The 23784-nt window shown below is 42.8% G+C and overlaps 7 protein-coding genes across 7 annotated transcripts; 4 read left to right on the forward strand and 3 right to left on the reverse strand.

Annotated features, from left to right (window-relative positions):
• Positions 1-113: 113 nt before the first annotated feature.
• On the forward strand, positions 114-1024 carry K441DRAFT_15363 (uncharacterized protein). The gene is made up of 3 exons (XM_067640209.1): positions 114-418; positions 531-796; positions 856-1024. Exons 1-3 carry the CDS (start codon positions 325-327, stop codon positions 883-885), a joined length of 390 nt encoding a protein of 129 aa, XP_067506703.1. The 5' UTR covers positions 114-324; the 3' UTR covers positions 886-1024.
• A 357-nt stretch (positions 1025-1381) lies between these two features.
• Positions 1382-2018, forward strand: K441DRAFT_655890 (uncharacterized protein). Its single transcript, XM_067647930.1, has one exon. The coding sequence runs from the start codon at positions 1685-1687 to the stop codon at positions 1889-1891; it is 207 nt and encodes a 68-aa protein (XP_067506704.1). The 5' UTR covers positions 1382-1684; the 3' UTR covers positions 1892-2018.
• A 572-nt stretch (positions 2019-2590) lies between these two features.
• Positions 2591-5684, forward strand: K441DRAFT_548896 (uncharacterized protein; the record flags this gene model as incomplete). Its single annotated transcript, XM_067642978.1, has 7 exons — positions 2591-3282; positions 3346-3436; positions 3489-3887; positions 3947-3977; positions 4025-4296; positions 4348-4458; positions 4515-5684. 7 exons carry the CDS (start codon positions 2591-2593, stop codon positions 5682-5684), a joined length of 2766 nt encoding a protein of 921 aa, XP_067506705.1.
• Positions 5685-6470: 786 nt separating this feature from the next.
• Positions 6471-6797, reverse strand: K441DRAFT_675274 (uncharacterized protein; the record flags this gene model as incomplete). The annotated part of the gene is made up of 1 exon (XM_067650839.1): positions 6471-6797. The coding sequence occupies one exon, from the start codon at positions 6795-6797 to the stop codon at positions 6471-6473; it is 327 nt and encodes a 108-aa protein (XP_067506706.1).
• A 1054-nt stretch (positions 6798-7851) lies between these two features.
• Positions 7852-10539, reverse strand: K441DRAFT_704005 (dynamin family protein; the record flags this gene model as incomplete). The annotated part of the gene is made up of 3 exons (XM_067653509.1): positions 7852-8312; positions 8367-8607; positions 8683-10539. 3 exons carry the CDS (start codon positions 10537-10539, stop codon positions 8032-8034), a joined length of 2379 nt encoding a protein of 792 aa, XP_067506707.1. The 3' UTR covers positions 7852-8031.
• A 1870-nt stretch (positions 10540-12409) lies between these two features.
• K441DRAFT_15445 (uncharacterized protein) lies at positions 12410-13318 on the forward strand. The gene is made up of 3 exons (XM_067640216.1): positions 12410-12689; positions 12741-13099; positions 13151-13318. The coding sequence occupies exons 1-3, from the start codon at positions 12539-12541 to the stop codon at positions 13202-13204; spliced, it is 564 nt and encodes a 187-aa protein (XP_067506708.1). The 5' UTR covers positions 12410-12538; the 3' UTR covers positions 13205-13318.
• A 1598-nt stretch (positions 13319-14916) lies between these two features.
• On the reverse strand, positions 14917-16476 carry K441DRAFT_606117 (uncharacterized protein; the record flags this gene model as incomplete). Its single annotated transcript, XM_067645391.1, has 1 exon — positions 14917-16476. A coding segment is annotated over exon 1 (1539 nt), but the record flags the coding sequence as incomplete, so codon positions are not given.
• Between the last annotated feature and the right edge of the window lie 7308 nt (positions 16477-23784).

Consider the following 23784-nt stretch of genomic DNA (forward strand, 5'->3'; position numbering starts at 1 on the left):
TCTACACGGAGCACTGTATCTACATCTACAATAAATTGAGTTAACCCAATTTTTACTAAGTTAGGTTGGGTTTTTAATAGGTTAAGTCTAACTAAGTTAGATTTATTAACGGGTTTAGACCCACCCGCTAAGAACCCCTAGTGGGTATTACCCGGCCCATTATGACGTCTAGTTCCTATATAGATTAGCATTATACTAAGCTGGGTTGGCATTAGGCTATATAAAACTATTAAGCCTTAATCGGCAGGAGGTGGATATCGAAACTTTGGTGGTGGATTTTGTATTAACCCCATCTATTATATAGGGCCCTGCTACTTGTAAAATATGCCACACTCTCGTTTTATCTTCCATATTTTTAGTGAAGATGTATCAAGTGGTACTTGTTTACTTGTTATTCTAGAGTTAGTTGCAGGGACTGGTAAGGTTGTCGTGTCCGATTACGAGTAGCTAATACCCGACCTAATAAATATCCCTGTACAAATTTCTTCAGCAGCTGTGTTTTCGACTGACTCAAACTCTCTGGTCTCCAGGTATTAATTCCGATAAACTGAAACGCTTCGACGGGCATGGTTCTAAACGTACTACGATTAAATATGGGCCTTTCCAGGTGTCGCCCGCAAGACTAAACTACGAAGAAAAGAGACTATATATACATAAAATGGTAGTGAAGGCTGACGTCGACAATGACGACCGTTACGTCATTGCCACCTCGATCGACACCAGGCATGGCATGAAAAGCGTTCTGCAAATGAGTGCGACTAAGCCTTGTTCGGAATGCTTGATCACGTCTATTCAGGTCAGAAAATCCTTTTAGTTTCGTGCATATTTTACAACACTGATATCTGGTGCTGTTAGGCTGGCCTTAAGTATCCTAACGGATCTTAGGAATGTGGCCACATCATACTGTATTAATACAGCCTTGGGAAGCAGGACACCACTTGCCCCGATTCTGTCGAGTGTTTCTTTGCCTTGGGGAATGAAAGAACTGTAGTAGACCTGTCGATCCAGGTCGGATTTTGGTGATTACCCTGTTCCTGTTCTAGTTGCCTACCGCCTTATGACTTCATACTATTTCTATTACCTTTCTATTACCTATTACCCAATGTCGATCAAGTGGCTATGAGGTAACAGTTTCAAATCGACGTCAGTCTTTGCCACCTACTTAGTGTATATAGTGAGACTCTAGGGCCTCTTGCAATGAGACAGGGTCGTCATTCTTTTTATCTTTTGGTCTTCTGATCGACAAGACCTCACTGGCAATGGGTAAACTTTTCAAATGTTAAAGTACTCGGCTCACGCTTTAATAACACTAATAAGGGCCTTCAAAGCTGGCTGCTATCTTTCGTCCACTGCTAATATTGCTCTTCGTCGAGCTCATGAACTCGGATGTAGGCGCCCGCTCCGCCGTTGTTACCATAACTTTTGAATACGTCTCCTCACACTTCCGGGTTTCGCAAGCTGACTCCGCCACGGCTTGGTGTGGCAGGCTGCGTTAACGGCCCCGAAGTTCTCGCCATTGCGAGCTCTGTCTTTGAGTACTTCAACGGCCTTCAAAGCGAATCTCACAGGCCCGATCACATTCCTTGCTGGATATCTGCATGACGTCTTCAAGAATGGTGAATGTATATGTAATTACACCGCTCGATATGGCGAGACGCCCAGATATGTGGAAGATAACACGGGAATGGAGATGATGCATATATCATCCATATCAGCATGCGAGAATGTTGGTGTGTTGGGTGTAGGGGATGGTTTGGAGATTACGGCACATTACGGTACGCGGGAGTACATGCCGATGATGAATGCAGATGGCACGCTGGTACCTGTGATGGGAATCTCGATCATTTTTGTCATGACTGTATCCCTTAACCAGCTGGCGTCCATGGAGTAAGTGGTCCGTGCAGAACACCCGAATCCAAATAACGCGTATAGTCGATTACGTTGATCTAATTGGCTAATTCTTATCGATAACGAATGGACGAATTTCAGCGGGTTAAGGGATACGAAAGAAGCGTCACAAAAAATTTATAAATTTTGCAGGTGATGCTCTACTCAAAGCTGCCACTGTTTAGGGAAAAGGGAGATCGTACTCTAGGGTTACGCGCTGCTCTTGCGGTCATTACAATCAATTTTTGCGGTTGAGAAGTGAAGGAAAATCATGCGATAAAATTTTGTGTAGTTTGGCCCCATAACGTGAGCGATAGGGTTATGACGGTTCCTAACAAGTCTGTGCGCAGTTTTGATGTTCCAAACCGGGCTGCACACTTAAAATTGGAAACATCTTTACGAACGGATTTCTTGGCATCGACGCCATCTCGGGGCTAAAAACTCAGGGGCTCGGAAACAACATGCGGGAGACAACGCCTTGTGTACAGCAGATACAAGGATGTTCCCAATTAACCTCGTCTTTGTGTATAATAGGGCAGCCGTTCTGGCCCCTAGCGCCGAGGCTCCTTCGAAGAGCCTTTCGGAATTTTTTTAAAATCCGCTATCAACTATGTCTTTTTCGATTACCTGCTAATATTTTTTAAAAAAAGAACCCTATCTGCCTTCAGCTGCTTTTTTGTATACAATCAACCAGTCTCTCGCTATGGCACATGCAGAAAAACGACATGACGTACAGCCTAGTGGCTTGAACGACTTCCGCCAGATACTTGAAGCAGTATTGCAGGCAAATCAGACACTGATCGCCCGGAGTGACGCTCTGCAGGAGCTTCTTAGCCGGGTGAATTCTTCATCAAACTCAAGAACGACGGTGCGATCCTCTCTCGCGGTCGAAGCAAACGTTAGTGGGCCAAGAATATCCAGGCTTCTTATAAACGACACTCAAAATAGTGCGGAGCAGGCCAACTCAAAGATCTGGGAAGGTATTTTCAGCATCAGCGCCCAGGATTCCAGTGAGTTTATGCGGGCCTTCTATCATTGGACGCGCCCTTCCACAATGCAAGAAGTCTTGAATGCCGGCCAGACATGGACCTCTTGGAGCTATGCAGCGGCTTTCCCGGAACTTTCTAAGTTCTTGAAGCGCACTTCACCAGACCACCGGTGCCATTGTCAGGTTGAGATCGATGATTTGTTCAGCCTTTATGGCCAAAGGGTTTCAGTGTCCTATAGCGAATCTAAGAACAAGATAGATGCTTTTTGGAAGACAATCAAGAATCGCCTTGCGTTCTCTTCCACTCTCTCGAACACAGAACCTGATGAATATGTTTCTGCTCGTCTTTTCAAGATTGTTGATCTTTCACCATTGGTGCTCACGGCATTATTAGGATCTACGCCCCAGTAAGTGCTACAATCGAGCCTCTATCAGTCCATTTTCTTGGGCAATAGTACTAACATAGCCAGGTCTGATCTGAGTTATATGGCGGCTTTTGTCGAGCGACATCTCAAATTGACAAACTGGGGAAAAGTAAGCTTGTTGAAGTTCGGAGATATTGTAAGAGTCCACAATGGTAATACCTAAAGGGTTTCCCTGACATAAAACGTAGGATTGGAGCTCATACACTTTCGAGTACCATTTTTCTTTTTACTACGTTACACCAGAGTACTCTGAGACAGATTCAATTAAATTTGATCCGAGAAAATGCCGCAGATCTGCGCCTTTCGGAAGAGAAATGGCAACGAAAACACGCTACGTTCACGAAGAGACATTGTCTTTCTTGTTAGTTGGGCATTTTAAGGACGTTACGACTTGCGTACAGCTTGCGGAGTCTTATTTCAAGTTTGACCCTTACGCAAAGAAAGCCCTATCGCATCCATTCCGCCACTACGACTTGTCACAGTCACCTGCATTAATGCTTCTATCATGGATCTCAGTGGGATTACATCACGTTTTGTGGCGTTGGCAGAGTGCCATTGAAGCGGTGGAAAGTGAAATCAAATCATCAGTTAGTCCAGCTGAGCAAAATTATTGGAATATTAGGACCGTCACTCACTTGTAATGTAGGCGCAAATTGTTTTTATGAAGGATAGAAGTGGTATGTGCGATTGGCCAATTAAGATAAAATTTTGCTAACTTAGACAGATCTTATGGCAGACGATCCGCAGTTTTCACTTTCCAAAACATACTTTTGGGCATTGCAGGCATACAAGCTGTTCGAAGAAACTCTGCTAGAGACTGTTGCTACGTGGAAAAAATTCAAGGCTGAGTCATTACCGAGACTCCGTGATCCGAGAGTTGCGCTGGACGATTGGCAAACTAGCATTCAAGACATTGACGACGCTATTAAGGAATTAGAGGTAAAGGTAACTCGAATTCGAAAACGTCAGAAAGAAGTCAAAGATCTTCGGACTGGAGTAAGCACAGCGTTCTTCATTCACGGAATTCTATGTTAACAAGCGCTAAAGCTCATATCTGCATCTACTCTATTCGATAGCCGCACTACGGTCCGGCAGGGGGAAAATATTCGGCTTCTAACATACATCACTATTCTATTCTTTCCACTTTCTTTCGGCACGGTACGTAGTATTCTGTCTTACGTATATACCGTGAACTGACGCTCATGCCTGAGCAGAGTATATTCGGGATGCAAATTATGGGTAACAGTTCTAAAGTCACCACTGCTTTCGCGATTACCCTTCCGGCCATTACCTTAGGAACCGCTCTCCTTGTTTTCAATCTCCAGAATATGTTAGATACCTTTAACGCCTTCTCCGAGCAGTGCACTACGTGGCTCCGTCAACGTATGCGGCATCATCGAAGGAAAGGTTGGAAAGACCGAGCTATTGCATTGCATGAGGACGAAGCCGTAACACGTGCCCCCGTACGAAAAGCACGCCGTCAATCGAGTGGGTGGGCATACGCCTTGTTCATGCTGGAACACCTTTTCGTGTCTCTTCCTGTTAGCGAAATTATTATCACTCTGAGTTATGTAGGCCTACTCAAAGAAGGTCAAGTGACCGTACGCTTCGGAGCGAGACACCGAAGCAGTCCATCAGTCATGATTGAGCATGGAAGTGAGGCCGATAACTCGGAAAGTACAATTCGGCGGAGAAGAGCTGAGAGGATCAAGGAGCGGATCTATCAGTCTCTCGAGGAAGAGAAACAAAGACAGCAACAAGAGAAAGACAACGAGCGAGGGCCGGTGATTGCCGTCTTTATCAAAACCCGGCGCAGGATGTTGGAAAGAGTGAAGAAGATACTGAAGGTAGTTTTTGGGGTTGTCCGTGGTCTCTTCATACCACTTTGGATATCACTTCTCATATTGGAGTACGCTTTCCTCATTGCATTCCTTGCATTCAAACCTAGAGGTAAACCGTCTGATACCAATCCCCTTGCTACTCTTGCGAAGTTGTCCCAGCCAGCCCGCAAGCCTATCTGGGTCCAAGCTTGGGAGGCTATGGGGCTGGATGCCCTCGTCCGCATAGATCGTCCATCTACCGGTCTTAGCCGCGACGATACACGTGCTATATCAGGAGTTGCCCGGGTTGCGGCACTTTTTACCTGCCGAGCAACAACCCCTCGTGATACGCCAGGAACGCCATCATCAGGTATGGCTGCTACGCAATGGGCCGGACTTCCCGGGAGCAGTTTACGGCCATACCAGTCGGGCCATGCCATGTCGGCATCATCACCAACCCCAGACATTGCTCTTGTCCATCTAAGAAGACAGGCAAGTGATGAAAGGACGCTCCGCCCCGATCTCGAAGACGAAGATGTTTGCCAGTCTGCACCGGTCTATTAGGGAGGCTCTAGAGTATTACCATGTGCTTTCCCTGCATTTTCTTATCAGCCAGTTATGCTTTAAACGCTAGTAGGATAGAAAACCGAAACCTAAAAATGGCCAGTGGCCCCTTCCAATCGAACGCTAGACGGTCGATTCCAAATCTTCATTTCTGGCCGTTCAGCTGCCTTGTGACTACGCTGTGACAGGATGCGTATTTCCACCGTTAAACCTCGCCTTTGAGTTACGCAGCTAGCGAAAACCTTACCAAATAAGGAGGCGAGCGAGATACAGCCATGACCGCATATTGAATTGTTTCCGGGGTAATTTTGGTTACATCACAGTTTTTGGCGTACCTGCTTTACTTATATAGATGTCTGCTCAGTAAATCATATTATACGCAAACTCCTCTTTCCATCGCTGCCGATTAGAAGTTCAGGCCACCTCGTGCACACTTTCTGATCTTTTTATATTCAAAAATTACTCTACTTAAGGAGCAGACGGCAAACTGGCTGCTGTTTTCGGTTTTCCGCAGCCGACTTGCCAAAATCTCGCGCTGCTCCAACACTCGCGTATTACTATACCTGGGACCCTGGCCGACTGCTGCGGGAACACCAAAAAAGAGCAAGTGAGACGTCAAGTTGTCATTTCAAGAATCGCTTCTGATTCTCGCTCTCACTTTCTGCGGAACCCATTTGGGGAGCAGAAAATGGATGCTCTCCGTCCCCTTGTGACTCAAGATGGCGGTCCTTATATTTCGTCGTCCACCCTCCCTTCTCTATCCTCTTTCCTTCAAACCTCTCATTCTCAGCCACCTCCCTCTCTCACTTCATTTTCCCTCTTGTCCCTGCTAATGCAGTTGCTTGGGCAGGCAGGCTCTTCCCAACATCTTCTGCCTTTCTCGTCCGCTTTAATCGCCATCGTCGTCGTCTTTTTTGCCAGATCTGGTCCGTATGCGCCGTCGTCAACCGGCACCAAGCTCTTCTTCCGACGACAGCGATGGGTCAGATTTTCAAGAGTCTTCTTCCGAAGGACACCTGCTACTATGGGTGTCGCGAACTCCATCAAGATGGAACCTGTCAATATCATGTGATATGCGATTTTACTGCCACGTGTGATTTGAAACGCTGGCATTGCAGAGATGTTCGTACAGCGTTGGCTATATCAGGCAACCACGACGAAAGGGTCAACATCTCTCCTCCCAAGCCGCGACAACGGATTGCGGAATATCTCAAGGATATATAGGATTACATCGACAAGGCCAAGGACGGTGACGCCTTTGGCACGAGGATCCCTGTCCCTTCTACCGGTAACCGTGGTGGAAAGCCGGGGTGAGTGAATGGAATCGCTTCCATGTTATCTATCAGGATTGTCCTGGTAGTTATGTCACAAGAAAGTCGAATGTTTATATCAGTATGTGCATAGTCATACGTTGATTGAAATGAGTTAATCTCACATCTACATCTAGATGTATATGTGGTGGAAGTCATCATTACCCATTTTCGAGGACGACCAGCCGAAGTTTTAACCAAAAGGATTAGTCGGAGAGGATCAGAGCAATGTCGCGCATCCCAACTTCGGTCGATTAAGATTTCTCCATCCTTGGCTTTTTTTTCGTATCAGGGTATTTGTGGTTGAGGAGTTTGTGGTCGAGTCTGCGGTCGACAGAACATCGAACCGTGATCTGCACCAAAATAGATCACCGTTCCCGTTTTGTGTCCAAGATCCCTAGCCGAATTGAGTTGGAAAATGACGTCGTCTCGGTCAACTTAAATGGGACACCTCAGCATTTCAATTGCAGAATGATCACCAAGATTAAGTGAGGTACGTTTTTTTTGCTCTTAATCTATCTAGGTTCTCGATCGGCTTAAATAGGGTGGAAGCTTCTCGTTATCTCAATTCGAGTACAGGTATCTTCATGAGATCTTATTTCGTATTATGATGTCGTCTGACTAGGAATTTGGCTGAGATGAGCAAGCAAGATGTTTCTCTGGGCGCCCAGACCGCGATGGTATCTCAGGGCCACAAGATAGGATCTCCCTCTTCCATCCCAAGGCCTCTATGTGAAAAGCTAAGTAGCTTCAGATGATGGGGTAAGCACCATCCACGGCCCGCAATCCTCGTGCCTCAATGTGAGAGGTGTTGGGTAGGGTTACGTGTAGTACGAGTGAATTAAAAACGGCTTTTTCCTTTCTGATCTAGTTGACCATTCACCAAAGGGTGGCTATTTACACAATAGTGAACATTTATCAAGCCATTCACTAGGTTGAGAATCAACCGACGGTAACACCAGCAATCACTTCATGTCCATATATTTGTGTTTCTTCTAGTACTAGAACCCGCCGTTCGGCTAATAATTGAATAACAATCAATCAGATTCAAACACAGCCCGTCGCGCAGCAAATTTCGACTTCCTCTTACCTTTCATGGGGGCCGAAGGGGAGAACGAACTTTCTTCCTGTGATTCATCCGCTGCTCCTGGCTCCTCTGAGGGAGCGGGAGAGGGTTCCGCGGGGGGTGGGCTCGTGCGGGTGCGAGACCTATTGGTAACATCTGAAATTGAATCATCGAACGTCTCATTGGAGTCGCTAGGATCGTAGTTTGCGGAGCTGGACGTGGTCCCTGATTGGGTCGTGCTATCGTCCGCATCTACCTAGCATATGAGTGATAGTTCGGAAATGGACAAGCCGGGTGCGGTCTTACCAAGGATTCTGACGCCGATGAAGCGCTTGCAGGTCTCAGTGCCTTTCATGAGAACTTCCAGTTGTTTGTTCAATTGTTCGCGCTGGGCGCGGTTCTCCTCAGACTCACCAGCGATGCTAGTCACGAGGTCCGCGGGCATGGAAGTGACAGTGATGGGAGAGAAGATATCATGGAGCCGGGAGATGAGCTTGGCTTCGATAACTTCGATAGCAATGTCATCGACGAAACGTTTCAAAGCAACCTGTCAAGTACACAAGAAAGCATCAGCCAGGGTTCTGTAGAGGTAGGGGCAGGATGCGCAGGAGAAATAGTTGACCTTGTAGTAAGCCTCCATGCAGTCCAAAGCTTCGGAACACGCAAAACGGTTCGTGTCGGGTTCCGTACGTTGCACGAGGGCTGTCACAAGCCGGTGGAGATCATAGCGGTCGTCAATATATACCGACTCAAGGGAAGAGACTCTGAAGAAATCTTTTATGATCGTCGTGTATTCATCCATGCTTCGTTCGCTGCGAACCTTCTGGAGAGCTTCAGTGAAATAATGGTTGTATGTGATTGGATGACTTTTCTGATGCGGCGTGAGCAACTCAGTGGTCTTTGCATTCAAAATTCCCAATAGCTGATTCAAAGCAGGCTCGAAGATCTTTTGGAAGAGTGCTTTGGAGGTTGCGGCATCAGCGACGTAGGTGGTTGTAAAGCTGAGGAACTCTTTAGCGGCTTTCCAGACTTTTTCGATATGGCTCCGAGTTATTGCTTCCCAGGGAGTTGATTGTTCCAGAAACAAATCTGCCACTATCATGGGATTAAAGGTTCCCGGTAACTCCCGACCCCTGGTCCTCTGCATCAGGTGCTCTATATGATCCATGAATTCTTCTCTCGTGGTTGAAATCACGCTTCGGGAGACATGGGTGTTGCCTGTTGACTCGGTAATCTCACGACGATGACCTCGTCTGGTGATATGCCCCGCAAAGTCTAAGTTGAGGTTCTGTACCACGGCCCGTATGCGCTTTTGATAGCCGGGTTCAGACTGAGCATCCCCAAAGAACGTATCGTTATACGTGCCATCCACAGACGCTTTAATAAGAGACTGGAATGATTGACTAATATGGAGTAAATAGAGTCGCTGTTCGTCCAAGGTAGCTCGAGGCTCCCCAAGCTTATCCAGCCGACTGCGGCAAGCATTGGATTTGATTTCGATTTCATCGATCAAGCTAGGTAGCTCGGCAGCGATCTGTATGAGAAGGACCTTGCTCAGCCTCTTCCGTAATTTGTCGATGCCTAGGAGGGAGCGGGGCAGATCTTCCCATATCCCTTGAGAGAAGAATTCCTCCTCCTTAACGTCGCGATCCGCTAACGACCACTCTCCCGTTTCAGAGTCCATGTTTTTTAAGACATGCCAGCCTAGCCGGAACTCTACGTCCTGGTTTCTTGCAAGGGAGACGTACATGGCTTCACTCTCGGAATTCGCAATCAAAGTATCCGGCTTGGTGATGACGCCCAGTGTCCGATTGCCCCTTTTATCAGCAGCGCGGGCGAGCTTCAACACGATCTGGTTCGCATAATCGTTCTTCGCCGAGACTACCGCGAGGATGATGCTTCTTGGTTCCTTCATATAGGCTTGGACGACGTCTTGCACTAGCTCGACATCGGAAGCCGATTGCTGCTTCGTTTCGGAGTGGATAAGGCCAGGCAGGTCCACAATGGTCAAGTGAGGCCGATCGGGACCCGAAACCTCAATGCGAAGGAGATCTTTCGAGAAAGCTCTGCCATGTGTGGAGATTGCCAAGGCTGCTTTCGCTTTCTCAATCAGGGTTGGAAGCCCATCGAAGTCATCCAGCTTCTCGTGAAAGCCACCGAGGGAGAGCTGCTCAGACTCGCTGCGAGATTCATGCGGGACGATCGAAACGCTTACGCCGATATGTGACGTCTTGCGGAGCACTAATTCTATCGGAAATCTGGTGCACAGGTTACTTTTAGTAGGAAACGGTACACCAGATATTGCTTCTAGCACAGAGCTCTTTCCAGATGATTGGTCCCCGCACACGATTATCTGTGGTAATGAGACATAGTGACTGATGCCTTGTGAACGGAGACAGTCGATAGAGTTTAGTAGGTCTAGTTGATCCTTGGAACACAATCCGTTTAGGGCTTCTGTGTGGAATGGTTTCAACACCATCTTGAATGTTGACGCCGAAGTTGGACTTGATTGAGGATGCGAGAAGGTGAGAAGGCGAAGAAGAAGATAAAAAACGATGTGAGGTGATGGGAACTTGGCACAATGAAGACAAAAGCAAAGCAATAAAATACAGGTCGTAGCAAAATCACATCGCTAACATGTGAGGAATTAAAGACGAGCAGCGGATTGATTGGTAGCCTCGTTTTCGTCTTTTGGGGCCTTTGTTGTTGCTCAGCTAATGCCGTGTAACTCACATGGCTCTGCTGTCTGCTGGTGCTGCAGCTTTGGTGAAGCCAGCTACTTCCCCATTATGCATCATGGGCGTCCAGACCCCCCATCTTGTGCTGCCATGCACAGGTGTGGCAATGGACTCCAAATCAAAAGAATGCACAAGAACGATACATCATGTCGAGGTCAGTGATGTGGCTGATGAAGATGCAGCGTCGGGTGCATATCGAAGTTGTTTGTGTTGTCTTATGGTGCCTCATGACTGTTGGTCTGGAGGGCGAAACACTTCCTGGAGTCAAGAAGCGGCCGGTGGCAGCTACATTGGGATAGGGGCAGTCAGGACAGGCTGCTTTCATATACGATTGTGGTGCTTAGCAGGTAAATCGAACGTATCTCGTCGGTTGAGAGGCTCGAGGGAGTTATAACAAGTAAAGGTTTCGAGGTGTCGCCTGGGCTTGTCCGGCATGTTCTCGGCTTTAGCGCCTTTGGACCCCACAGCGTCGTGGGGATTCGGTTAAGGGAATGTTTGGTTGCAAAAGCGTCAGATTGAATCTGAACTGAAAGTCTGCAAGAACGTGTTCCCCCCCCCCCCGATTTGATACGCGTCTGTGGCTCTACGGGTTGCACGGACGTGTGCAATCTAAAACCTTCAGATTTGAACTGACGCCAAGACCTCAGTTCAGATTCTACCTAATATATAAAGTGCGCCCGGTTTTAGCGTGTTTTTTAGGCGGTCGGAGGAACGTCAAAAATTCGTGGTCGAAGTTAAGTTGAACTGGAATTCAACCGAACGGTCGCCTCAGAATCAGATTGGAGCTCCAGATCAACTGAATCTGAGGCAACCGAACCTAAGGATTTTGACCTAGCCTACATCAACGAACTCGTCATACTCTATCCCTTGCAACGGTGCAATTCGTCCTACGGTTATCGATAAGACCTAGCTCAATAGAACCAATCGGATTAAGTTGGGATGCCTAATTGTTATTTTGTTAGTGCACGGATCACTTGATGGTAGGACGCTACCGTTGTATGGGATAATGTACAGCTTATTTGCCACCATTCCTCAAGCCCTGGGCAATCGTAAAACCACCATCACGAACTCCCCGGTCCGTGCAAATCACCATGGCGAAACGACTCTGCCGACATCATCAGCACAACCCACCCGACTCTCAAAGCAACATGCGTTGCCTTGCTAGGCTAAGCGCAGACTGCCACGTAGACCGGGGCATCCACAAAACGATATGCCAGTCTTCTCTAACGAAGCCATATGGATTCCTGCAGCTGCCCCGGCGGTTCACGAACGATGGGTCTCTGTTTGCAGCCGGACAAAGACCCTAGAAAAGTACCTTCTTGTACTCCCGCACCCTTTTGGATATGTCGCTTTCAACAAATCAACAAATGGAAAGCCGCAGAAAGGACTGGCCCGAATGCGACGACTTATTTTGTCACCTCGATCACGAACAATCATGCTGGTTTACAACATGGAGACGATTTACATCATCATCACCGATGAGTTCCTAGAACATGGTCTGCTGGAAATATCCCGCTCATATTACTCATCTCGTTCGGTAGTTTCGAAACGACGATGTGGGGAGGCGCGACGACCCGTCAGTGATTGCAGCAAACATCAGCCGCCTCCAGACGCTGAACGAGGTCCCAGAATTGCCAAAAGAGAAAACTTTGATCTCTGGAACAGACTCAACCCGTCGTTTGAGTATTTCGCGAGAGAATGAGATCGCTAGCAACTTAGCGTTCCTGTCCGCCACTTCGGATGACAGCCTCAAGGCGATGGCTCTGTCTCGAAGAACATCGCAATGGAGAAAAAATCACCATGCGAATAGCATCAAACACGGGAGATCTCTCAGCAGTGACAGGCGGACTGGGGAGGCTTGCCAAGACTTTGGAGCAAGTTGCACGGCGAGGTCAGTAGGCATTAGGCCGGGATCCGATACCCAGCTAATCCCATCTTGCAGAGAACCCAAAGCAAGAAGACCGGAAGGCAGTTCTTCGACAGATTGTTGCGTTGGACCTCTATTGGATTTTATCACGACTACGATCACGACTACGATCACGACTACGATCACGACATGCTAAAAGGACCAGAAAGACTGCTGGAAACCCGGCGCTCATCAGTCAGCTGAACCAAGTTGTCGACGACAGGTCAGTCTGCGACGGGGCGCGAGCTCAGCAAGTTATGTTCGCCAGGCTTGAAAACATCCCGAACCTAGCCGTTGAAGAAATAGAACTACAGGCGGTCTGGGAGAGATTGTGGAGAAGGTCCACGAATATTCTATGGCAACCGATCTCAGTGCAGCCCTCCGGACTTTTTCGGGTAATCTAAACCTCAAAAGGCATTTACCAGGGTCATTGACAAGCTTGGCAGATATTACTCTGCTGCCTGCAAACCTGTCTGCGCCGCAAGGGACAGGAAGTGTAGTCTATTTCAGAACATCCAGGTGGAGCGGTTTCAGGTCTCAATTCCTGCCTCTGTTCAGGACGCGAAGGTTCATGCAGAGATGCAGCTCCTTTTTATGAGATTCACCCAGATCGTCCATGACCGAGGATTATACGCTCTATTAAGAGTGCTTGTTACCTGTGCAACCTCTTCTTCCAACTCCACGGTGGCTTCCACGTGCCGCGGGCACATGGCAGGCTGTGCGAGAAATGGACCATCCCGGATTGGCTAGATATACCTGCGGAGTGTCACGAGAGTCTTGGTGTTATTTCGACCCGCTTGAAAACAATCCTGAAGGGTGGAATCCAGAGGCAATCAGAGGGAAAGAAGGAGAAGAAGCATTACGAACATCCGAACGAGAGTGTCTTACTACCAGCTGCTCACTGGACATCATCAGCTCCATCTAAGAGTGTGATGACTACATCTTCGGCTTCAATGTCTACAATTCGGCCACGAGCATTTATCCCGGAAGACAACGAGCAACTAAGTTGCCCCTAGAAATGCCTCTAACTCCGCCAAGAACGCCACTAGAGCTACTTCAGGGCCTTGTATATACCAAAGGGGAACGATAGAGAGCAATTGGGCCCGAGTAGTAAGAGTCATTAAGGGTTAAACAAATTGCCGTAGCCGAGTAATGGGAGGAAGTTTAGGGATACTTTATAATACTATACTAAGTATCACCAACTCCTTATAATTGGCTTTCAGGGGAAAGCCGGACTTAGTAGAGGAGGATGTAGTTCTTTTCACGTAATTTCCTAATTGTATATAGTGTATTCTTAGCACACCAAAATTTGATAACAACCGAGCCCCCAGATAGATCAATCAATCAACGCTTGGTACCACAGTGCGGGTCAGGGATTGTCCGGTGACACTGGCTTTTTCTCCCCATAAGTTCGTCTTCAGGTTCACGTCTATATCCAAGAGGCAGTCATGTTTCGCAGCAGTCGGAGGAATTGCGGTTGGTTGCAGTCATGCGGATGGCGGCAATCACATTACGATAGAGAAGAACCTGTCGCTCCAGTCTCTCTAGCAATCGGAAGGTCTCCAGACATGATAGGAGGAAAAATATGGTAAGGACTTCAATCGGAAACCACTGCGGAGGTATCTGGAAACGAGTACTAGCGCGGTCAAAGTCGTAAGAATAATACTGATACTCATAGCTGGTACGACTCCATGGCTACACTATGCTAATGTTTCTCGCCTCGTTTAGTGAGAGATTAGCCTTGCCCTCCATAATTCCATGAACATACGCTGCCCCAACGAACCTCCAAAACCCCATCTCAACTTCCCTGAGAATGTAGGGAACCTCTCCCGTAGGAAAAATCCATATCGTGTCTCCTTCTTTCAGTGACTGCGCACCTTTTCCAATGTAATTTGCCGCGGTCCGGAAAAGGCGCATCTTCTCTAGACCGACATTTCCGTAGGCGACAACCTCCATACCTGGATGGTCTTCGGTTGGCTTAACGGGCATTGATGTCCCACCTGGTTTCCCATACTGACTCCAGAACTCAACCAACTTTCTAGACGACTGATTCACCATCTCGATCGAGGGTATGAAATTGGACGGATCTGGACGCAACATTTTCAGCTCAGCTTCGTGAGATACTTCTTTGACTTCGGGTCGAACTTCAGTAGGAGCGACGCCCAACTTTGCTACAGCTGCCCTTGCCTTAGCCCATGCTAGGTGGTATAGCAGCCATTTCTTCAACCACTCCCGTCGGTGCACGGGAGTTGGATAGCCGTCTGTGAGTCTTGTGCAGACTGATACAGTTCTCCAAAATGCTTCGCTTTTTGTTTCGTGGCACCCTTCGTGTGGAGCATACTCTTTGGGAAGTTTCGCCACTAACTGTAGCATTTTTCGCATATTGCAATGCTCGTTAATCTCTTCGCCGGATTCACCAACGTCGGCAATGGTGTCAATCATATAGCCGGACAGTTTGAGAACGCCAGATTCCATGCTTACGTCAAACTCCGTGTGAATTTCGTCCAACCCCTTGTTAGCTTGGAAGCTCGTAGGGTAGCAGCATGTCAAACTCCGCGGCTCCAATTCTGAGCTGAAGTCTGGCACCCAAGAGGGCAGATCATTGCGAAGTGATGAAACACTTGCGTCTTCAACGTAGTTGAGTGGTCGGAGATCTTGGCGGAATTGAATGAAAGACCAGCAAAATTCCGTATATACCTCTCGTGTTGTTTTTCCGTAGTCAACTTTTGGGAAGGAAAATCCCTCGGGGAATCCTTCGGAGAGAGTTTCGGTCTCGCAAACTCCCCTATTGGCATAAATTCTGTCTCGAGGATCCTTGCAGACTAACCCACTACGATTGTGCAGTAGCGTTAATGCTATAAACCGGTTTGGATGGAGCTTTTCTGTTTTTTCTTCCTGATACCGTGCTCTCCACGCCGAGATTAAGTGGGCATTTATATGCTTTGGGGTATGCCTGATCCTAAGGGTGGATCGGATGTACGCTGAGGCGGCGAATGTGTTTGTCGTCCATGCCAGGTCCGTCAAATCTTCCCATGGTATCTTAAACGCTCCGCATACAGCAGTGATCTCTTTGGCCACGACAATCTCCTGGAAAATCCACATGCGCTCGAAGTACGAACGGCTGAAAAACTTGGAACATCCAATCCAATGATCGAACTGCATACCGGCAGGCTCCTCTACTTGTGTGGCCTCAGTAGTGTCTCGCAGGCGTTTGAAAAAGCCGGGCTCCTTCTGCTCGTGCTCATTCAATATAGAGTAAGCCTCTATTGCTGCACGGGCATAGACATCTGTGGGGCCTAACCAAGCAAGTACGGAGGCTGCGAAGTGGAAAATATCATGCATCATCGCCACTTGCACATTCTTTTCATCCGTATCGGCTTGGTTAATGCATATTTGGTCAATCCAAATCGCCTGAAGTTGATTTAGGCGGAAATCTGGATCCTTGAAGAGCTGGGTCAGAGCGTCGTAGAGGTTCTTCGTGATGGTGACATGTCCATCATCGACTTTGATCCCGAAGGTCGGTGGTACTAGTGCCTTATTGGAAGTAAAGGGGTCGCCCCAGGTATATGAAAGACAATGATACGGTTGTAGATGGAGGGAGTCCAGGGCCTTGAGCGAGCAGACAATTCCATTTGATGCATCCGCTGACTGAACTTGAACAACCCTGATAGCTTGTGCACTTAGCAAGGGCTCGTATGCCAGTCGTTTTCTCGAAAAGAGCCAGCTATGCAGGGCGCTTATGGTATTTCCCATGTTAACGAGCTGTATCGCGACGTTTGAATTGTGGAGTGTTGATGACAGCGTGGTTTTCAATATAAATACTGCCAATCAGATTAATCAATATTGTTACTAATCAATATTGGCGAGTATTGGCGAGTATTGGCCATATTTGCAGATCTTCTTAGCACCCCTTAAAATTTTTTAACCTTAATATCGTACGGATAGATTATCCAAATATTATGGCTTCTAAAGCAGACTTATTACTTTTTCCACCTATATTAGACTCCTTTAATACAGAGGAGTTGTTAAACCGCTAGTAAAAGAAGACTTCCAACCTATGGACATATACTCGGGCTCTGGACGAAGATAAGGATACACACTATAAGAGAATAAGGCTTATGTACTGCAAATATTGTATAATAATAGTATATTACTTAAAATCTACTATAAACTTTCGAAATTACCTAAGAACTAAGTATAATATCCACTTAGAAAAGCAAGAGGGCCCTATTTATATAAATACTCGCAATTAACTTCAACATCTTTATATACAGCTCCGCGATATAAAGTAGTTAAACAATATTAATATACTTGCCCTTTAAAATACCCTAAATTAGGAAGCTATTACTGCAGCGCTTGTTTCCTTAATAACCGTATAGAGACTCCTATTTAAAATAGTTAAATAGCTAGAGTTTTACGTATTTTATAGGGTCCTTAATCTAGAGGTTAAGGGTTATATTATAATAGCTTACTCTATAGTTAATAATATAATCTAGAATATATTTATAGTGCAGAAGGATATTATATAAAAGAAGCTTTAATTAGTAATATCTAAGGTTTATCTTTTACTAGATATCTAGACGTCCCTAAATCAATATCTTTTACTTAAGGTTTGCGCATACTTTATGGATTAAAATAAAAGATTAAAAAGAGGCCTTCTTATGCTTTATACGACTCCATTATATAGCGGAGAGGATTAATTCTAAACGCTGCTTCTAATACTTTAGGACTATAATATTATACAGCGACTTAGTGCTATTATTGCTAATAATATATCTATAAATAACGTTTTATATTATACAATCCAGAAGTATCTTTAAAAAGAATATAATATAGAGTGGAAATCTATATACTAACGAATCCGGTATAATAGCTATATTATCTACCTTACTATTAAGGCCTTCCTCTTCTAAGACTTAATTTAAGAAGATAAGCTTATATTATATAATGTTAAGGATAAGAGAGGACTTTAAGTTGACCTAAACTCTAAGAGTAGCCGATTTTAAGCTCTTAGTACACTAGGTAAACTCTATAATATTATTATATATACTTAAAGCTTACCTAGCCGTATAAACGACTTCCTTACTCTTACTTAAAGAAGAATTCTATTAGATAATCGTATAAGGTAGAATAGCTAGCATTAGATATTTTAGGTTGCCTTAGAGTATAAGTTAGCAATTAATCTTTATATAAAGAAGCATACTAAGACCTTAGGCGAAGATTTCTTAACTCTATAGGATTAGACTTCGCTTTATATAACATATAACTTCCTTTAGATCTTTAAGAGGGTAATATTAGAAACTTAGGGGCATAATATAACAATCTTAAGCGTTCTTTTTTCAATGGATATTCTTATAAAGCATTTTAAGTAGAGTCTTATAAGAATTCTCTTTACTTTTAAAAGTTTTTCTAATATTGTACGATAGGAATACTATAAGAATAATAGCTACTTTAGTAAAAGGATTTAAATTAGATAAAAGGTATTTAATAAATACTACCTAAAGTCTAATAAATCCCCGTTATATGCTGCGGCAATTATTCTTTATCCTAAACGTTATATAAGGTATATCCGAGCAAATTAGGAAAAGAAGTAGCAGAAAGCTGTACTTAAAAAGGTTAAAAGACTTTAGGAGGATTACTAATCGCAAGCTTTTAGGCCTAAGACTCTTTCTACCTAGCCATTAGTTTTACCATATGGGCAAGCCTCTACTAAACAAGAATTAGATTTATATAATCTAATTATTAAGGATCTTAATAAGTTTACTCGACCTTAAAGCTAAGACAAGTATAATAACTATATTACCAATCCTCTAAATTAGATTAGCAAGCTTTCTGCCTTTAAATAGTAGTGCTAAGAGCAACAGCGTATATAATGGCCACGACTATCGCTACTAGCTATTACTATTTTATTAATTCTAGTAATAAGTAATAAACCAGAACGATCCTTTTTAGGAGCGCGTTATATAATCTTATAAAAGAAGATACAAATAGGTGTTAAGAGTCTTAAAAGAGTAGAATATTTAAAACAGTGGCAGCAAACTGAGCTCTTACTTAAGGTTATTTAACCTATTTTTCGTACAAAGCTTTTAATAGTATCTATCTTAATAGCGTAACTTTTTATTATCTTATACCTATACAGAATCATAAATAACTAGGGAAAAAGGAGCTCTTGCTGCACCTGGCCCAAAAAGACCAAAACCAACCAAAAGAACCCTAAAAAACACCCAGAGAATCCCCCTGAGATGCATGCATCGCAGGGGAGGCACACGTCAAACGACGGTGGCTCGCACTCGCGCGCGACCGCTAAAACTACGCCTAGCAATGGCCCTCTATAATAAAGACGGGCGAATACTACACTATAAAGCGGAAATACCTCTATTAAGAAGGCATTTAATAAAATATAAAGCCTATTAGACACGTCTAGTATCTAAAATTATAGGGAAGTAACCGTTAGCTATAATAAACTAATATAGCTAGTAGAATGGCTCCGCCAGTCTAGTAAACCTTAGGCACCCCTTTAGTAAACCCTTAATTAAATCCTCTAATGGCTAAGCAAAATTAAAAATAAGTATAACCCCCCCTTACCGGCGAACCGCACCTAAGCCGCTATAGCTACGCTTTTACAGCATAGAGAACCTACCCCCCTTAAGTTAATAACCGGGTATATAATTATAATATAACCAAATATAGAATAAGTAAAGGGGCTTAGGGGATAATTAGAAATAGAAGTCCTTATAGAGATATATAAAGAGGTTTATAACACTATTATAGTCTAATACCTTAAGAGCGAAGACATTAGAGTTACCCTAAAGGACTAATAGGTAAAGGAATAAGCCGTAAGGGTAGGGGATAGGCTAGGAGAACGTATTAGTATAAAAGTACTTCGTAAGGATTACCTAGTTAAAGTCCTAGCGGTTCCTATAAACCTTAGGGTAAAAAAGGGACGCTAGGCGGACAACATAGCAATTATATAGGAGATAGTAAGATAAACGGAACGCCTTATACTAGGACTTAAAATCACCTAAATTTAATGGCTTTAATAGGAAAATATAAACTAAGTATATAATAAAAACAATAAGAGGATATAAGGGTTGCTAAAGACTTACTAAGAAGACGCCGGATAAACGTATAGCTCCCTTATTATTAGTATATATACACCAGGAATATAAAAACTCCTTATCTAAAAAGGAATAATTATAAATAGCCTTATATATAACATAAGGCTCTATAACTATAAACTACGCCTAAAATAATACTATTGCTGTATATAATAGGGACATACCTAATCTATATACGCAGTATAGGTATACTACAGTTACTATATAGGCCCCTATAATATAAGACATTGCTTAAATTAAGACTAAATAAAATGCGTAAACTGCTACTAAAGTATATATAAGGCGTAGGAGAGAAAAGACTGTATTAAATATAGGAGACGGAAGGCAAGGGCTTAATAGCTGCGGGAATAACTATACGCTAGGTTGTATAAATGGAAATAACAGGCAATAAGCTAGGGGGACGTAGGCGCCTTCCTAGCATTTTCTACCTTTAATACTAGAGGGCTAGGCTAGCCATCCCAAGCCTTAATAGGCTAGAAGCGACGCCGTATAATATTATTAGATTAATTAGGGATATAAGGGTTATAAGGGATATAAGGGAGAGGACGCCCTATAGAAAGACCCCTATAGATAGTAATAGTAGGCTTAAAACTAGGATAATTAAAAATTAGACTTAATGCGGCAAATATAATATTTATAGCCGACCTATAAAGGGTATATAGCTGACTAGTAAGAATAGGGGAAGAACTAGTAATAATAATAGATTTAGATATAGAAGCGCTAATAGGAACATAAGACATGGAAATAGAAAGCTTTATATAAAATAAGTAGTAACTAGGGTGTAGATATAAGAGATAAAAGCTCTAAATATTCTAGAGAAAGTAGAAATAGAAGAAGCGAGGAATAAAGGAAAGTTAAAGGACCCTTACTAGGGGTCCGCCACCTATCTATTATATAGTATAACTGCGGCAATACAAACTACCGCCTTATAAGGCCCCTACTAGACAGTCTAGACCTAGAGAAACATTATATCCTTACTATATAAGAACCGTATTATAATACCTTTATATAATTAACATACTGCCCCTAAGAATTCTAGCTCCTATATAAACTAAAAGCAGCTATATATATATACTTTATAATTAGTAAGGCTATTAGCCTGTCCTTATAGTTATAATAGGCAGTTAACCTAAATACTGTAGTTATAATAATCTAAATATATAGGGGACCGGTACAAATTATTAATGTATATAACCCTAGGGTTAAAGGGGTCCTATAAATAGAGAATATTATATTAGTAATAAGCTTACTAGAAACCAAAGGTATAGAGTTTATCCTACTAGAAGATATAAACCTCCACTACCCGCGGTAAAGGGGTATCTATATTGCTGTAGATTAACAGTTAAAGTGCCTACTAAGAGCTATAGATATCTAGGGCCTTAAGCTAGCTACCCCCCTAGGAGCAATTATATAGTAATAAGGTACTGCTAGAAGTATAATTAACCTTATATTTATAGATAAAGGCCTATACTAAAGACTTAAAAGGTATAACCCTAAAGAAGAATAGGTACTTATCCTAGACTATATCCCTATCTAGATATAGCTAGACCTAAATATTAAAGCGCAATTAAATAGAAAAAGATATGTAATAAGGAAGCTTAAGACAGATAGTTTCCTTAATATAGTTAAACAATAACTTTAAGACCTAAAAGAAATCCACCTAATACTAAACAAGTAAGGCTTATTGGCTACCCCTAAGGAAATTAACTAAAGACTAGAAAGGATCTAGGCAGCAATTAAAAATAGGCTAGAAGAGTACTACTTGATTTTAAAACTGGGCCTATAATGGAACCTTATAGCAGGAACTATAATGGGTTCTATTAATAGGCTAGGTGTATAGAAAATGTAAAGATAGTAGTTAACAACGTAATAATAACTGGTGGAGTGGTTGCCTAATAGATTAACTCTAATTATATTCTAAGAATTATTATAAGGAAGAAACTATTTAGGTAGGGACTAAGGGTTCTTAAATACATAACTATACTCCTATAAAATCCTTCTTATACGTAATATACGTCTTATCTGTATTAAACGTAACGTCCCTTACGTTTAATACAGCTAACACGTTTAACCATTATATAACTCGCTTACTATTCCTTATTATATAGTTCTACGGGTTCTATCCTAGTCCGTGCCTATATTAACTAACTAGCTTCTTCTAACTCTTCTCTAAGGAGTTATAACATTGTACTTAAAGTATTTGTAATACTATCTCCCTCCTTTTTATCTTTATCCTTAAAGATACCTAGTATCTCTAGGTTGTTTACTAGAGGTATAATATTCGTCTAATTAATTTAATTAATATTATTGCTTATTATACCTAAAGTAATTTCTTCTCTCTTCTGGGTTAAGTGTTGCCTTTATACCGTCTCCTTAATACTATCGCTAGGTGAAGTAATAGCGATTCCTTACTTTTGTTATGTAAAAGAGGGGTTAAGTTATATTATAATTGCGAGTCCCTCCAGTTACTAACCTTCCTCTTATTTTAAATGCACTTGCGCTAATATGCGTTTATTATATAATGTTTATTCTATATCTAATATTAAGTATACGCGTCCTATTATTCTTAATAGTTTTTAAGTTCCCTAAGTAATTTGTTATAGGGTCTTATATTTAATCTACCGCTATAAAGCTTAACGGTAAGCTAGCCTCTGCGCTGCCTAAGGTTTAGCATACCTTAGAAGAATCTATATATATTCTTAAAGCTTAGCGTCTAGCTTATACTCGTCTTTAGCGTTTAGAATATGTCCGTAAGAAAGTTTATTTAAAGGAGTAGAAACTTATTTAACAAGGTCTTTAGGAACTAGGTAATAAGAGAACTAACTCTCCTCCTATAGTAAGGGGAATAACTCTAAGTAGTTTAGCAGTCGCTCTTTTTAGGTCCCTTTTAGGTGACTTATTCTTTAATAATCCTTCTTTATTAATATTACCTAACCTATTTTCTTCTGATACTCCTATACCTTTCTTATAGTATTCTTTAAATTCTCTAGTAGCTTCTAGGTAGTCTTAGTGTAGCTTATCTACTTAACCTTATACTATATTTTGTTATTAATGTCCTTATAACTAATAATCTTTAAAACTTGCTATTTATCTTCTTCCTAATCTCTATATATATCTACCTTGTAAACTAGTAGTTTAATATTCCTATATACTAGTTTTAGCATCGCGATATACTCTATAGGGTAGATCTTTATTTTAGCTGGTAGGTTTAACTTAAACGTAATTGGTGAAATCCTTTATATAACTTTAAAAGGTCCTAGTCTAATGTAGTCCAACTTCTTACTTAGTTGTTAACTTTTAAAAGTTTTGTGTAGTAGCTATACTTTATCTCCCTCCTTAAGATCTAGTCCCTTAAATCTCTTAGCATCGTAGTACTTTTTTATTCTTTGCTATACTGCCTTAGCTATTTCTATAAGGTTTATATAAAGATTTATTAAAGTCTCTATTTTTTGCTTAGCTTTACTACTTGTTTTCTTTACTTAATGTAATAATAATAATGTTCTTAGCTTATATCCATAATTTGCCTTAAATAGTGACGTACCTATTCCTTCTTATAGTGTTATATTATATATAAACTATATAACTGGTAATAGTAATACCCAATTATTCTATACGTAATTAATATAATATTTTAGATACTGTTTTAGTATCTAGTTTAATCTTTCTATTTAACCGTCTATCTGCGGATAATATGCGGTAGAAGTTGCTGCTTAAACTCTTTATTCCGCTAAGAATACCTCCTAAAATGCTACTATAAATCTTAGATCTCTATCCGATATAATTTTACTTAGTGCTCTATATCTTACGAATACTTCCTTAATATAGATTCTAGCGATATCTTCCGCTAAGATTTCTTCCGTATAGGCTATAAAGTATTCCTACTTTGTAAGCTTGTCTACTATTACTAAAATTATATTATAATCTTGTCCGGTAATAGAATCTCTTAACTTTAGTAACTTAAT

The sequence above is a fragment of the Cenococcum geophilum genome (assembly GCF_001692895.1).
Source record: "Cenococcum geophilum 1.58 unplaced genomic scaffold K441scaffold_10, whole genome shotgun sequence".
Taxonomy (NCBI): domain Eukaryota; kingdom Fungi; phylum Ascomycota; class Dothideomycetes; order Gloniales; family Gloniaceae; genus Cenococcum; species Cenococcum geophilum.

Excerpts from the sequence above, each read along its gene's own strand:
- K441DRAFT_15363 (XM_067640209.1), top strand. The coding sequence starts at position 325 with ATGCCACACTCTCGTTTTATCTTCCATATTTTTAGTGAAGATGTATCA. Across the intron at positions 419-530 it reads AGAGTTAGTTGCAGGGACTG|GTATTAATTCCGATAAACTG; the intron begins GTAAGGTTGTCG and ends TCTGGTCTCCAG. Across the intron at positions 797-855 it reads GCTTGATCACGTCTATTCAG|GCTGGCCTTAAGTATCCTAA; the intron begins GTCAGAAAATCC and ends TGGTGCTGTTAG.
- K441DRAFT_655890 (XM_067647930.1), top strand. The coding sequence starts at position 1,685 with ATGGAGATGATGCATATATCATCCATATCAGCATGCGAGAATGTTGGT.
- K441DRAFT_15445 (XM_067640216.1), top strand. The coding sequence starts at position 12,539 with ATGACAGCCTCAAGGCGATGGCTCTGTCTCGAAGAACATCGCAATGGA. Across the intron at positions 12,690-12,740 it reads GGAGCAAGTTGCACGGCGAG|AGAACCCAAAGCAAGAAGAC; the intron begins GTCAGTAGGCAT and ends CCCATCTTGCAG. Across the intron at positions 13,100-13,150 it reads AGCCCTCCGGACTTTTTCGG|ATATTACTCTGCTGCCTGCA; the intron begins GTAATCTAAACC and ends CAAGCTTGGCAG.